Source organism: Balaenoptera acutorostrata, chromosome 3, assembly GCF_949987535.1.
Source record: "Balaenoptera acutorostrata chromosome 3, mBalAcu1.1, whole genome shotgun sequence".
NCBI classification, from domain to species: Eukaryota; Metazoa; Chordata; class Mammalia; order Artiodactyla; family Balaenopteridae; genus Balaenoptera; species Balaenoptera acutorostrata.
The window spans coordinates 180732405-180748151 of NC_080066.1; the positions used below are offsets into that span (position 1 = coordinate 180732405).

The window sequence follows — 15747 nt, forward strand, 5'->3', positions numbered from 1 at the left end:
CCACACTGCTCTCTCCCTCTTCTCATTAAGACCCACAGATTAGCACCTAATCACATCTGGTTTTATGTCTCTTCACAGTTTCTTTTGCCTCCCTAACTAGATCATAAGCTACTTGAGATTAAGAACTATTTTTAATACTTTTTCCACCCCTTCTCCTCCATAGCATTTATCACAATATAAATTACAGGGGCCAGCACATGTTAAAGTGAGTTTTGAATTAAAATGCTCAAAAGTGATCTTAATGACACTTGTTTTACTTTCTCTGTTTAATTCAGCTCTGACTATAATTCATACCCACCTGAAATTTCCTCGTTCCCACTATTATACCTGACTTCTCTTTGCATGACTAGATGTTGAAAGCATTATAATGCCTTGTTCTTTAGCCCCCAGGTTTCCCTAGATGCCAGTTAAAATTCCTTGTCCTGCTTGAAGATCATCTGTGGAAACGTTGGCCATGGCATCCGTATCAGAGTCTATTACATTCAGAGAGTTCTGCCCTTTGTACTATCTCCTCAATGCCATTCCCACAAAGATCCAGAAGGGGTTCCGCTCCATAGTGGTCTACCTCACGGCCCTGGACGCCAACGGGGACTACATTGCCGTGGGCAGTAGCATTGGCATGCTCTACCTGTACTGCCGGCACTTGAACCAGATGAAGAAGTACAACTTTGAGGTGAGTCGTGCTTGTCCTCACCTAAGCATGTGTGAGCCCTGGCTAATGTTTAACATGCTTGTGAGCTCCAGGACGGGGTAATTTACTTCTGATTTGCTAGAATATGGCCTGAGTGCCCTTGCCAAACAATACTTTACGACCATTTTTAATTGAGGTGGAGTACAGCTAAAAATGTTGATGTTTTAACTTTTTTTCCTGCCTCCAAAAATCCAGAGTTACTTTAAGAGAGAAGATTATAGTGTTTAACACTTAATAGAAAACTTTGAAAGTAGGCATGTTTTTCTAAGTGTTTTCTTTTTTGTTTTGGTTTGTTTGTTTTTTTGGCTGCACCGTACGATATGCAGGATCTTAGTTCATCGACCAGGGATCGAACCTGTGCCCCCTACAGTGGGGGCGTGGACTCTTAGCCACCAGACCACCAGGGAAGTCCCTCTACGTGTTTCCTACGTGTTTTGTTTCTCAAAATACCTTACCTGACTTACTCAAATAATCTCTAGCTACTCTGGTGAAATTACTGTGAAAACAGGATTAGGATCAATGTTGGCTGGCTGCCAGAACACGTGCCTCTTAAAGGAGGTCATTTCTGTAGAGCACTGCCATTGGGGTCTTGACCGACCTCTGTTCTGTGCTGGTTGACTCAGGCATCTCCGTGTATTGTAGGTGTTGGGGAGGTGGACTGAATTCACCCTCTGAGTTGATACCTGTGATTTACGAGTGCTCGGGTTTTGTGAGAGACTCAGGGGTGACTGAGTTGTGTCTCCCGCCTCACAGCCTCATGGGGTTCTGCTCTGCCTGTGGTCAGTGGACCTTTACAGCCTAAGACAAGGCTTTTGTGTTTAAGAGAAGTGTTTACAAATATCTATATTTTAATCAGTATTCAACTTAAAGTTTAACTTAAAAAGTTAGTGTTTGTTAAGCCTCTATACTCAATTTAGAATAACACAAATGGTTAGCATGCATATAGCACTTACTGTGTGCCAGGCATTATTGTAAACCGTTACATATATTAACGCATTTCATCCTCACAAGACTCTGTGAGGTAGATGATGTTTTCTCATCCCCACGTCACCAGGGAGACAACTGAGGTACCGAGAGGTTGAGTGACCTGTGAGGTGGTTAGGAAGTGGTGGCACCATTGTCTGAACTTGGGCAGATTGGCTCTAGAGTTTATATTCGTATTTTTTGTATGAAAATTAAAACTCTTGCTATTTCTTTTCTTTATTTAATAGCTTATGGATTTGACTGCTCAAATTCCCCACACATTTAAAACCATTACATAGTTAATCTTTAAAACTATGGTTATGGATTAATATATCTGAGATCTCTCAGATACTTCAGCACTTAACAAAAAAGACTTATGAATCCAGCAGTGAACCCCTAACAGGATAGACCAAAGAAATCCATGCCCAGACATATCCTAATCAGACTTCTAAAAACTAAAGACAAAGAGAAATCTTAAAAGTAGCCAGAGAATGACACATTACCTGTAAGGGACAATGATTTGAATGACCGCAAATTTCTCATCAGGAACTATGGAGGCTAGAAGACAGTGGTACAACATTTATAAAGTCTTGAAAGAACAGAATGGTCAGCTCAGAATTTTTACACAATAAAAATATCTACTAGGAAAGAAAGTGAAATAAAAATATTCTCAGATGAAGGAAAACTAGGAGGATTCATTGCCAGCAGACCTGCTCTAAATAATTGCTTCAGGAAGTTCTTTAGGCAAACGAGAAACGATACCAGAAGGAAACTTGGAACATCAGTAATGAAGGAAGAATAATAGTAAATACAGTAGACTGTTTCTCTCCTTATGAGTTCTTTTTTTTAAAAATAAATTTATTTATTTTTGGCTGTATTGGGTCTCCGTTGCTGTGCGCAGGCTTTCTCTAGTTGTGGTGAGAGGGGGCTACTCTTCGTTGCGGTGCGCGGGCTTCTCATTGTGGTGGCTTCTCTTGTTGCGGAGCACGGGCTCTAGGCGTGTGGGCTTCAGTAGTTGTGGCATGTGGGCTCAGTAGTTGTGGCTCGCGGGCTCTAGAGCACAGGCTCAGTAGTTGTGGCACACGGGCTCAGTTGCTCCGCGGCATGTGGGATCTTCCCGGACCAGGGCTTGAACCCGTGTCGCCTGCATTGGCAGGCGGATTCTTAACCACTGTGCCACCAGGGAAGCCCTTGAGTTCTTTAAAATATACTTGACAGCAAAAATTATAACACTGATCGAGTTTTCAGTGTGTATACATGTAGTAATATATAAGATAACTATAATGTAAGAGGGGAGAGTAAGGGACCTATATGGTAGTAAGGTTTCTACATTTTTTTTTAATATATATAATTTTATTTATTTATTTATGGCTGTGTTGGGTCTTCGTTGCTGTGCGCGGGCTTTCTCTAGTTGCAGTGAGCGGGGGCTACTCTTCGTTGCGGTGCGTGGGCTTCTCATTGCTGTGGCTTCTCTTGTTGCGGAGCATGGGCTCTAGGTGCGTAGGCTTCAGTAATTGTGGCACGTGGGCTCAGTAGTTGTGGCTTGCGGGCTCTAGAGCGCAGACTCAGGAGTTGTGGCGCACGGGCTTAGTTGCTCCATGGCATGTGGGATCTTCCCGGACCAGGGCACGAACCCGTGTCCCCTGTGTTGGCAGGCGGATTCTTTTTTTTTTTAAGAATGTAGGAGTGCTATTTATTTATTTATTTATTTTTTGGCTGTGTTGGGTCTTCGTTTCTGTGTGAGGGCTTTCTTTAGTCGTGACAAGCGGGGGCCACTCTTCATCACGGTGCGTGGGCCTCTTACTATCGCGGCCTTTCATTGTGGAGCGCAGGCTCAGTAGTTGTGGCTCACGGGCCTAGTTGCTCCGCGGCATGTGGGATCTTCCCAGACCAGGGCTCGAACCCGTGTCCCCTGCATTGGCAGGCAGATTCTCAACCACTACGCCACCAGGGAAGCCCGGCAGGCAGATTCTTAACCCCTGGGCCACCAGGGAAACCTGGGTTTTCTACGTAGATGATCCTGCTTGCTTCTGAAGAAAGAGTTTTACCTCATCTTTTCCAGTCTGTATGCCTTTAATTTTTTACTTGACTTACTGTGCTGGCCAAGACCTCAGTATGGTGTCTGCAGTGAGAATATATGTCTTTGCCTTATCTTTGGGCCTTATCCTTGGTCTTCACCATTACATTAGCTATAGATTCCTCACGGACACTTTTTATTTCTGTTTATTTCTATCCTAGTTTTCTGAGAGTTTTTATCATGAATGAGTATTGAAGTTTGTCAGATATTCACTTGAATCTGTTGTGATGATATGATTTCCTTCTTTATTTATATGTTATGTTACATGAATTGAGTTTTGGTTATTATTCCAACTGTGCATTACTCTTTTAAACCCCATTTTGTCATGATATATTATCCTTTTGTTTTTGGCCTCATGGCACGGCTTGTGGGATCTTAGTTCCCTGAACAGGGGTTGAACCCAGGCCCTGGCAGTGAAAGCACCAAGTCCTAACCACTGGACCACCAGGGAATTCCATATTATACTTTTTTTTTTTTTTAATCTTGTTGTATTCCTTTTAGTAATATTTTGTTCAGATTTTTTGTCTCTGTATTCATGGAGGAATATTGGTCTGTAGCTTTCTTATGATGTTTCTGTCTGGTCTTTCTTATTATACACATAACTATCTAGTGTTTTCATTCTATATTTAACTACTCAAGTTGGACATTATTATTATTATATTTTATAGTCACTGTTTAGATTCCCTCACAGTTTTGCCAACGTCTTTACTCACCATCCCTTGTTACATCTCAGTTCTTCCCTTTGCAGCCATTTTCCTTCTTGCTGGAGTACATCCTTTTTTTTTTTTTTTTTTAATTTATATATTTTTGGCTGCGTTGGGTCTTCGTTGCTGCGTGCGGGCTTTCTCTAGTTGCGGCGAGCAGGGGCTACTCTTCATTGCGGTGCGCAGGCTTCTCATTGCGGTGGCTTCTCTTGTGGAGCATGGGCTCTAGGTGCGCGGGCTTCAGTAGTTGTGGCTCGTGGGCTCTAGAGCGCAGGCTCAGTAGTTGTGGCGCACGGGCTTAGCTGCTCCACGGCATGTGGGATCTTCCCGGACCAGGGCTTGAACCCGTGTCCCCTGCATTGGCAGGCGGATTCTTAACCACTGCGCCACCAGGGAAGCCCTGGAGTACATCCTTTAGTAGTTCTTGTGTTGAAGTCTTTTGGTGGTAATTACTCTTGATTTTTTTGTTTGTCTGAATGTCTCTTTGTCTTTGAATTGTTTAGAGGTATACTATTCAAGGCTAACAGTTTTTTCCTCTCAGCACTTTGAGGATGATACATCTCAACATCCATTGTTGAGATGTCTTTTGTTAATAATTGTTCATATTTAGTTATTTCCCTTTTTTCTCTGACATATTAATATCTTCTCATTGCCTTTGAGGTTTTACTGTTTCACTACAAGATGTGTATGTGTGTATTTCTTTTCATGAGTCTTGTTCAAGGCTCGTGCTCCTGAGGATATAGGTCTTTCATCAGTTTTGGATAATTTTTAGCCCTTATCTCTGAAGACGTTTCCTTCTCTTATCCTCTGTTTTCTTTCCTTCTGGAATCCCAATTAGATGTAGGTTGGACCTTCATATTCTATTCTCTATGACTCTTATCTGCCATATTTTTTATCTTTTCTTTGCCGCACAGGTCTGTCATCTAGTTCAGTAATTTTCTTTCACCTGTGACTAGGCAGCCTGTTTAGTCAGGCTGCCCCTGAGATTTTACATTCTTTTGATTCTTTTTCATTTCTGTTATTTCTGATAATAGTTTGGTCTTACGTTTTGATTTCTTTTTACATTTCTTTAACATTTTTTTTTAAGATTTATTTATTGATTGATTAATTGATTGATTGCTATGTTGGGTCTTCGTTTCTGTGTGAGGGCTTTCTCTAGTTGCGGCAAGCGGGGGCCACTCTTCATCGCGGTGTGCGGGCCTCTCACTATCGTGGCCTCTCTTGTTGTTGCGGAGCACAGGCTCCAGATGCACAGGCTCAGTAATTGTGGCTCACGGGCCTAGTTGCTCCGCGGCATGTGGGATCTTCCCAGACCAGGGCTCGAACCCGTGTCCCCTGCATTAGCAGGCAGATTCTCAACCACTGCGCCACCAGGGAAGCCCTCTTTAACATTTTTAAGCATATTTCTTTTTAATTACTGAAGCATAGTTGATTTACAATGTTTCAGGTGTATAGCAAAGTGATATATATTCTTTTTCAGATTCTTATCCATCATGGGTTATTACAAGATATTGAATATAGTGCCCTGTGCTATACAGTAGGTCTTTGTTGTTTATTTTATATATAGTAGTGTGTATCTGTTAATCCCCAATTCCCAATCTATCCCTCCCCTTAAGCATATTTCTTTTATGTTCTGGGTCTCCTCACTCTAAATGAAATACTTGAGTCGGGATGAGGAGTTGTCCAATTCTGTTATTGCTTTCTTTAGTTGATTCTTCTTGAGGGGACCTATTTCCCTGTGGTCATGTCTAATTGTGAGCTATGTGGCTGATCCTAATATGTGGGAGCACTAAGGGCCCTGGGTTGAGACTGTGTTCTACAGATGGGGTTGATGGTCACTCTGCCAGCCACCTTGGAGTGCTACAAACACGGAAGCATATCAGGTAAAGTGCCTGGCATGAAGGTTCTTTTCAGTGGGAAGGGAGAATAAATTCAAACTCTGGTGCCGGATACGGCAGCTTTGTGATTACAGAGTCTTAGGAACCATTCTTTTTTATTCACTCCAGTCAGTGCCTGAGATAAGACAAAGGTCCTTGTCAGCCTCATTTCCCAGCAAATGGATTTTTCCCTCGTTTACACTTTCACTGAGAGTTAGGTCTTCAGGGATTCTGGCTTCAGCAGGGGCTGTCGGTTCCAGCTCCCCACCTCGCCTGGCCTGAGGCCTTGTCCGCATTAACCATGCTCACCTCAGAGAGTCAGGGGTCTGGGTGTCGGCCGGATTGCCCTACGCAGCCTGTAGCTTCGGGGCTGGCTTCTGTTCTAGTTTGACAGTATTCTTTTTGTTTTTGGCTCTTGTAGATTTTCTTTACTTTCTAGAGATCAGCTATGCATTTAAAAGAATGTTTTATGTATCTTATTCAACATTTCTAGGTGTTTGGAGAGGAATGTTTTTCAGAATAGCTAGAGAGTGTTTTTTAAATAGCATTTAAAAGAATGTTTTATGTATCTTATTCAACATTTCTAGGTGTTTGGAGAGGAATGTTTTTCAGAATAGCTGGAGTGTTATACTGTGAGAAGTTGAAACTTCATATTTTGTTTCTGTCTGAAGTATAGTTAGATATTGATAATCTGATTCTTCGGATGTTTTGGTTCTTAAGTCAAGAACCAAATCTATTTAATAATCATATTAAATAACGTTAAGTCAAGTTTAGTACATTGGTTTATTAAAAGCACGTGTACAAGCATTGCATGTAGATATTCAGGCTTCCAGCCCATCTGAGCAATGATTTTTATTTTGAAACCATTCACTCAGAAAAAGTACACAACCGTTTTGATTTTGTGCTATGATGTGGCAAGATCTCCAATAAGTGATTTTGATTCCTGATGTAGTAGCAGTTTTTATAATTACAAATTCCCAGGAAAAATATTCTCTTTTTAACATTCTGTTGCCATTTCAGATGATACACATCTAAAGCATGTTATGTCCCTTTCTTCCCTCAAAGCAGAGGTGGAACCATCACTCACATTCCCGCACTCCTTTCATTCTCCTTCTTGTCCAAAGCCGACCACACCTTCCATCTCCACGGCCATGGATCTGCTCAGAAGGCATAGGGCAGCGAGGCAGAGCAGGGCCCCTGTAGGGTCACACTTGGGCGTGAGTCCTGACTCTTGATTCTCTCTAGCTTTGTGACCTGAGACAAATCACTTCACCTTTGTAAAATGAGGATAACTCCAGCACCTGCCCTCTTGGTGGTTTGAGGACCCCAGGAGGTAACGCCTGTGAAGCGCTGAGCAGGTTGCCCGTCACAGGACACGCGTGACTGAGAGAGCGTCCCTTACAGAGAGAGCCGATGTGCTGTTCATCACCGCTGCCCTCCTTCCGACCGGGTCTGCATACTCTTCTTTCCTCGTCAGGGTTTACTGCCCTTGCACCTGTTCAGTTTGCCACTTCCCTTGACCGGGCGCATACTACCTCCACCTGAACTATCGCAGGAGGCTCCCAGCTGGTCCTCATGCCTGGTCCCACGCCTTCCTCCTTCCATCCTGTTCCTAATGGGGTTACCAGAAACACCTCTGACTGATACACCTGCAAAAGCAGGCATCTCCAGGGGTCCCCCTTTTCCTTCCTGTAGCTTAAGATCCAGGTCCCTTACCCTGTATCACGATGTGGCGCCAAGTGTATTTATAGCCCATGAACATACGCTGCAAGCTGTAAAGTGGCAGATGAAAGTGAGCTCAGTCACTGCCACCCCCACTCGCGGGGGGGCAGCCCTCCATGTGCGTGTCTCATTGCTACAGCTCAGCTTTGAGAGGGCGGGCCTGCGCCCTACTGTGTATTACCATAGCAGCTGACTCAGTACCCTGAATGCAGAGGGGAAGCTTGCGTATTTGACAGATTGATTACCATCTAAATTACTGCATCAGGGATCAAAATGGCTTACTGAAGATCTTGCCATATGTCTTAGCAAGGTTGAAATGGTTGTGTAATTTTTCTGAATGAGTGGTTTCAAAATGAAAAATGATCATTCAGATGGTCTGGAAGCCCGAATATCTGTATTCAGTGCTTGACATGTGCTTTTTAATAAACCAATGTATTAAGCTTGAGTTAGTGTTATTTAATGTGATTATTGATCTGAGAACCAAAACACGCCAGGGATCAGTTTATAAAGCACTCCCAAATGTATTGTCTCATTGATCCTCAAGCAAGCCTGTGTGGCAGGTACACACCGTGGACTACAGTCGGTGGATGACTTGTCCACGTTGAGCGAGAAGAAAGGAGAGCCTGGGTCTGGGATAGCTCTTCTGATGCCAGACTCCAGTTTTGAGGGGAACTACCGCTCTTATCCAAGTTCCTTAGTACTCTCTTGATAAGAGCTCAGTGTATTCATACTTGATTGATCAGTATTACCTTTCTCAGAAGTGCAGTTTTAAAATATTGTCAGTTCAGGGACTTCCTTGGTGGTCCAGTGGTTAAGACTCTGCACTTCCAGTGCAGGGGATGCAGGTTCAAATCCTGGTCGGGGAACTAAGATCCCACATGCTGTGTGGCACAGCCAAAAAAAAAAGAAAACACTTGTCATTTCAAAGATAAAAAAACCTAGAAAGAAAAAGAGATTAATTATCTTTCTGAATTGTATACATTTTCAATCAGGAATATATATAGGCTGCAGTCCAATGAGGTTTTACATTCCATTGGTAGGTAATGTTTCATAGTCTGAAAGCTGGCCTGGTGACAGGCCCATTTATTTTGTTTTTCTGTGTGTTTTTTTTTAACATCTTTATTGGAGTATAATTGCTTTACAATGTTGTGTTAGTTTCTGCCGTATAACAAAGTGAATCAGCTATGCGTACACATGTATCCCCATATCCCCTCCCTCTTGCATCTCCCTCCCACCCTCCCTATCCCAACCCTATAGGTGGACACAAGGCACTGAGCTGATCTCCCTGTGCTATGCGGCTGCTTCCCACTAGCTATCTGTCTTACATTTGGTAGTGTATATATGTCCATGCCACTCTCTCACTTCGTCCCAGCTTACCCTTCCCCCTCCCTGTGTCCTCAAGTCCATTCTCTACGTCTGCATCTTTATTCCTGTCCTGCCCCTAGGTTCTTCAGAACCTTTTTTTTTTTTTTTAGATTCCATATATATGTGTTAGCATATGGTATTTGCTTTTCTCTTTCTAACTTACTTCACTCTGCATGACAGACTCTAGGTTCATCTACCTCACTACAAATAACTCAATTTCGTTTCTTTTTATGGCTGAGTAATATTCCATTATATATACGTGCCACATCTTGTTTACATCTTTTTTAAAAAATTTATTTATTTATTTTTGGCTGTGTTGGGTCTTCATTGCTGCACGTGGGCTTTCTCTAGTTGTGGCGAGCGGGGGTTGCTCTTCATTGCGGTGCGCAGGCTTCTCATTGTGGTGGCTTCTCTTGTTGCGGAACACGGGCTCTAGGCACATGGGCTTCAGTAGTTGTGGCTCGCGGGCTCTAGAATGCAGGTTCAGTAGTTGTGGCGCATGGGCTTAGTTGCTCCGCGGCATGTGGGATCTTCCCGGACCAGAGCTCGAACCCGTGTCCCCTGCACTGGCAGGCGGATTCTTAACCACTGAGCCACCAGGGAAGCCCGTGCCACATCTTCTTTATCCATTCATCTGTTGATGGACACTTAGGTTGCTTCCATGTCCTGGCTATTGTAAATAGTGCTGCAATGAACATTGTGGTACATGACTCTTTGAATTATGGCCCATTTGTTTTTGAATGTTTCCTCTTTCAGGGGAAAACGGAATCCATCACGGTGGTGAAACTGCTGAGCTGCTTCGATGACCTGGTGGCTGCAGGCACAGCCTCTGGGAGGGTTGCAGTCTTTCAACTTGTATCCTCGTTGCCAGGGAGAAATAAACAGGTAAGTACTAATCGTTTTAGCATTTCTTAACTTCTTGGCAAATTCCTCATGTCTTTTAAAATGAGGAGTCCTCATCTGCCAAGAAAATACTTGCTCAGAAAAGCCTCACTCTGTGCTCTTTATAATCAGATGACATTTTTGTTCCTGGTAGGACACTTGGGAAAAAGCATATATGGGTAATTTTGCTTAATATTCTCTGGCTCTTCTCTGTCAATTTTAAAGGTAAATAGACAGGTGGACCCTTGTGCAGGTTTTTGCATGGAAACAACTTGGGAACACCCGCTTTTCCATAAACAGGAGGGATTGCGTAACACCTTGTTCACATCTCACAGTGTTTATCCTTGTCTTTTTTCTTGTGTGTATTTTCATCGTTTATTCATAGCTTCGGAGATTTGACGTCACTGGTATTCACAAGAATAGCATAACAGCTCTGGCTTGGAGCCCCAATGGAATGAAATTGTTCTCTGGAGATGACAAAGGGAAAATTGTCTTTTCTTCTCTGGATCTGGATCAGGTAAAATTATTTTCAGAAATATTGGTTGTCTTATATTTGGAGAAATTATAGTAGTTGGTCAACTTGAATTCTTGATTATTGTCCCTATTTTTTTTTTTTTGTCTGCTGTGCCGGTTGGCTTGTGGGATCTCAGTTCCCCAACCAGGCCACAGCAGTGAACCCAGGCCACAGCAGTGAAAGTGTGGAATCCTAACCTCTAGGGCACCAGGAACTCCCCGTTGTCCCTTTCTAATCTCAACTGTTGTTTGTAACATTTTCTTTCAAGGGCTTTTCTAATGCTTTATAAGCTTCTACTTCTGTATCTGAAGAATTGGCCTTTGTTTCTTCTGGAACATACACTTTTTTCATTCTCCTGTTTTCTATTGCTACCAATTAGAAAAGTAGTCACTATCAAACCTAATTCCTTGAAGAGTTTGTTGGAGGATGTGAAGCGTTTCACAGTCATGACTATTGTCAACTGAAAAAAAAAAAAAAAAAGCACAACCTAAAAGTCGAGAATTTTTATTCAGCAGACTTACTGAGGACTTAAGCCCGTAGACAGTCTCTCACATGACTCTGAGGGACTGCTCCAAAGAGATAAGGGAAGAGCCAGGATATATAGGAGTTTTGCAAAAACAAACCAGGTAGTTGAACATCAAGATTTCTGCTAATTAAAGAAAAAACAAACATCTCAAGTTAATGACTTCAGCGCTTTTCTGTGTATGGGAAGATACCAGAGTCTGGGCTCACTGAAATCATTCCTTTGATACACACCTTAACTGTCTAGGGCCAGGAAGTATCCTGTTCTCTTGCGTCCTGAACCCCTTCAGCTGCACTGTTGGGGGCGGCCGCTGTGGCTGATAGCTGCAGCATCCTTTGTTCATCCGTGTGGCGGGCGGCATTCTCTGTCCACACTGTGGACGGAGGTCAGTGCTTCCAGTGGGTGGTGAGCTCGCCCCAGCCAAGCTCTGGTTGTGTGGGAGAGAGTGGTGGGAAAGGAGGAGGGTTGGTGGTAGCAGGGAACCTAGCCCCACCCTCGTATTTGTCATTTCATTTAAGCCTCACAACAGAGCCCTAAGCTGTGTGTGCTGATCTTCAGTCAGTAGATAAGAAACCCAGGCTCCAAGGGATCCAGCCATGAGCTGATGCCTGACAGAGCTCAACTTCAAACCTAGGGTGTGCTCCCGTTGCGCGTGTGGCTTTATGCCTGCCTGTGCTTTGTTTTGTCACACCTCTGCTCAGTTAGAATGAACTCCTTGGTGGCGCAGTCCTTTCGTTTTCTTATTTGTAGCCGTCATTCCTAGTGCGTCTAGGAATTCAGCAGTTACTAGCTGGATGACTTTTAGTCCCTCTGATCCGAGACTGGCCTGTCTTCTACGAATGTTCTCTAGCAGTAGTTCTCAAACATTTTGGTCCCAAGACGCCTTTGCACGTTACACTCTTAAAAAGAGGATTCCAAAGAGGTTTTGTTTGTATGGGTTTTATATCTACTGAGTGCACTATGTTAGAAATTAAAACTGAGAAATTAAAAAATTTTTATTAATTTTATTTTGAAATAATGAACTCATTATATGTTAACATAAATAACATACTTTTGTGAAAATAACTATTTTCAAAACTACTGCTGAGAATTCCCTGGTGGTCCAGTGGTTAGGACTCCGCACTCTTACTGCCGAGGGCCTGGGTTCAGTCTCTGGTCGGGAAACTAAGATCCCACAAGCCATACAGCGCGGCTGAAAAAAAACAAAGCAAAACAAAACTTCTACTGCTGTTTGCAAGAGTAGCATGGCTTTACATTTTTGCAAATCTCTTTAATGTCTGTCTTAATAGAAGACAGCTGGATTCTGCATTTAGTCTGTCACAATACATTGTTTTGGTTGGAGTACGTAAAGAAAATCTGGCCTCACACAGACATGTAGTGTGAAATAGGAGGAGTATTTTAATAGCCCTTCCAGAGAATTGTGGATATTCTTTAATCACATCCCCAAATTGACTAATGGTCGTTTCTTTAAAGGTTGGTTACAACATGAAATCTGAAAGCATACAGATGAATTTTTCTCACTCTGTTACAGTGAAATCCATTGGTCTCTCTTGCACTTAGAATGGCTCCTTGACCCACGTGTGATTTTGTAACATCGTGCGTTGATCACTTGGAAAATATTGATCTACTGAGTGATGCACATCTTCCAAATGTTGAAACATTTTATTATATAATATCAAAGAAAGCACCTTTGTTAATATTGCCATCATTCTGATGAGAAAAGTCTTTAGCTGTTGGGAATCTGTCAGGTTCACAAGGGTGGATACAAGTTTTCAAATTCTAATCTTCACTTGTAAACTTGCATTTTATTATCAGCAACAAATACTATCACTTATTTTCCCTGAATTGACAGGCTCACTTTGTTCTTTCTGAGAAAATGCCTGCCAAATACCCAAGTTTGAATAATTATAGTATTTCAAGTAAAAATGTATTTTGTGAAAAAAAGCAGCTGGTTGAGCTCCCAGCTCATACAATCGCACAAGTGCTTCCTCCTTGAGAGAATGGAAGTACTTCAGCATCAGCAGGAGGGCTGCGTGCATGCCCTGTTTTGTCACACAGAATACAAAGATAGGCATACACAAGGGTCAGGATAAGATGGAATTATCAGTTTCCTGCATCAAAGACCTTCTGAAGTGAAATTCATGTTTTTGCTGCAAGTGCACAGTGGCTGAGGGCACCGTGGCAGCTACCGGATTTTGGTGCCCTGCTCACCTTGGGCCCATTTGAGCTCAGTAGCTCTACCAACCATCAGTACAAACCACAGCTTGGTGGAAAAGGCAGATAAAACCTAGTATTATAATGAAAATGGTTTTGACCTCGAGAGGTCCTAGGGACCCTCAGGGACCGTGGACCACACTTTGAGAACTGCTACTCTCCAGGAAAGCATTTTGTTAAGGTTTTAAGGGTCCGACCCCATATTTGTACTTTCCTGCTATCACTCCCCCAGCCTGAGTTGCACAGAGGGGACACTGCTCATGCATGATGTCGGGAAATGGAGAGAAAAATCACCTGCAGAAAGCACTGTCCTTAGCATACAGATCATTTTTTCCCAGCTTTATTGAGGTTCTGATCATTTTTTTTTTTGAAGACACAGGTATTTCATGAGATTTGCAAAAAAGACGTGTGTTTTTGCACAATACGGTACAATAAATTTAATTCCATTACAAGCTAAGTCAAAAATTGAAAAGCTACAGTCTGCATAACTGCAAAGGTGGGAGGGAAATCTGGCTTGATGTCCTTGGTGTTTGCGGGGTAGTGGGGATTTCCCTGTCTTGATTGTGCTGGTGGTTACATAACTGAATGCATTGGTCAAAATGTGTAGAATTGTGTATCTAAAAAGGGTGAATTTTACTGTATGTAAATCTTACCAATGGATCTGATTGCTGCTCCCTCTTTCCCTCCAAAGGTCTATGACATTGCATCAGTATTTCTAAACAATTAAAGAAACGGGTTCAGGAGAAGAGTGGCTTATAGGAGCAGATATTTGACACCAAGAAATATAGTTTGTGTTAGCAGTAAAATGCCTTCTAGAACTTTACTTTGTTCTTCAATATACTTAATATCATTTTAATTTCTTTCTAACCTGTTTCTTCTGACCCTTTCAGTAGGCAAGGATATAACGTCCCCACGATTGCTTTGAACTCTTTGTGGGGGAGGAGGGCAATGTGGACTTTGACCGTTGTCACAATAATATTACAGAAAGTCCCATTATGTTCTGTTGGAATTAATAATACACATGGTGCAACATATTTCTGCTTAATCTTTATGGATTCTTCTTTGAACCGTGTACTGAGAACATTTTTTTAAAATTATACAGAATTTTTAAATGTTTCTTGGCCAGCTTGATGTAGCCTGACATAGATGGTAACCCTGACTGTTTTCTCGTTAGTGAGGACTTCTGCAAATAATTTCATTGCAGTGGGTTGACACTGGATCCGGTGAGAATTAGAGCATTCGTTTTAAGGTAGACATTGACCGAAACGCGGGCTCAGGAGGGACGCGGGCCGGTGCTCTCAGGCTGGCGCGGGTCACTGGAGTGCGCCGCGCGGCGGGCCTCACCTGGCGTCTCTCCGCAGGGCGTCTGCCACTCCCGCCTGGTGCTGGAGGAGCCGGCTTCCATCGTGCAGCTGGACTACAGCCAGAAGGTGCTGCTCGTCTCGACTGCGCAGAGGAGTCTGCTCTTCCACACCGAGGAGAAGTCTGTCCGGCAGATCGGAGCGCAGCCACGGAAAAGGTGAGCAGCACTGCTCTCGAGGCTCGTGGTGACGGGACTCCAGGCAGGTCCCCAGCCTGCCCGCCACGTGTGGCTGCTCCAGTCCGCTCCCGGCGGGCCCCCTCCTCCACGACCCGGGTCAGGGGTCAGGGGTCAGGGTCAGGCTCAGGTTCGGGTGGGAGCTCGCTCCTCACTCCCTCCGCGCGCCGGCCATCGTGAACACGGAGTGACCTCAGCAGGGGAGGTGCTACCGGTTGTGTCAGCTGCTGTGGAGCCGAGTGGGGGGCGCGGGGAGAGTTCACATGGGCTCTAGCCCGGCCTGGGGCCGGGACAGGTCTGGAAGGGGTCAGGGCCGCTGGCTGGGAGAGGGCCCCTCGCTTGACCTGCTCCCTGGACGAACAGTGGGTCCAGTCCCAGCCCGCCCGGGGGAGAGGCGGAGGGGCAGGACGGCACGCGGGCGGGGGGGCGCGGGGGGCTGGGTGGCGCGGCGGGGGAGAGTGGGCAGCCGGCGGCTGGGCGGCGGGCGGGCGGGCGTCAGTGAGGGCCAGCTGGTGGTGCTGGGGGTACCAGCCTCCGGTCCTCTCAGCGTGCGTTGTGCTGTGTCCCGGGCTTTGCAGCAGCACAGAGCAGGTTTATTCTTTTTCTGCCTGGCGGTCCGTGGCTATTAAAAGACACTCGCGCTTCCCCTTTGGCTTCTGCTTTCCACGCTGAATACCC

The 15747-nt window shown here is 44.1% G+C and overlaps 1 protein-coding gene across 5 annotated transcripts in view; it reads left to right on the top strand.

Moving 5' to 3' along the window:
- TECPR2 (tectonin beta-propeller repeat containing 2) overlaps positions 1–15747 on the top strand; it is a 107238-nt gene that overhangs the window by 23184 nt on the left and 68307 nt on the right. For all 5 annotated transcript variants that reach the window (XM_057544294.1, XM_057544296.1, XM_007176185.2 and 2 more), the window contains exons 2-5: positions 384–673; positions 10156–10284; positions 10667–10798; positions 14894–15051. In XM_057544294.1, coding sequence (XP_057400277.1) covers positions 455–673; positions 10156–10284; positions 10667–10798; positions 14894–15051 — 638 coding nt within the window. In that variant the 5' untranslated portion in view covers positions 384–454. The remainder of the gene's footprint in view (positions 1–383; positions 674–10155; positions 10285–10666; positions 10799–14893; positions 15052–15747) is intronic.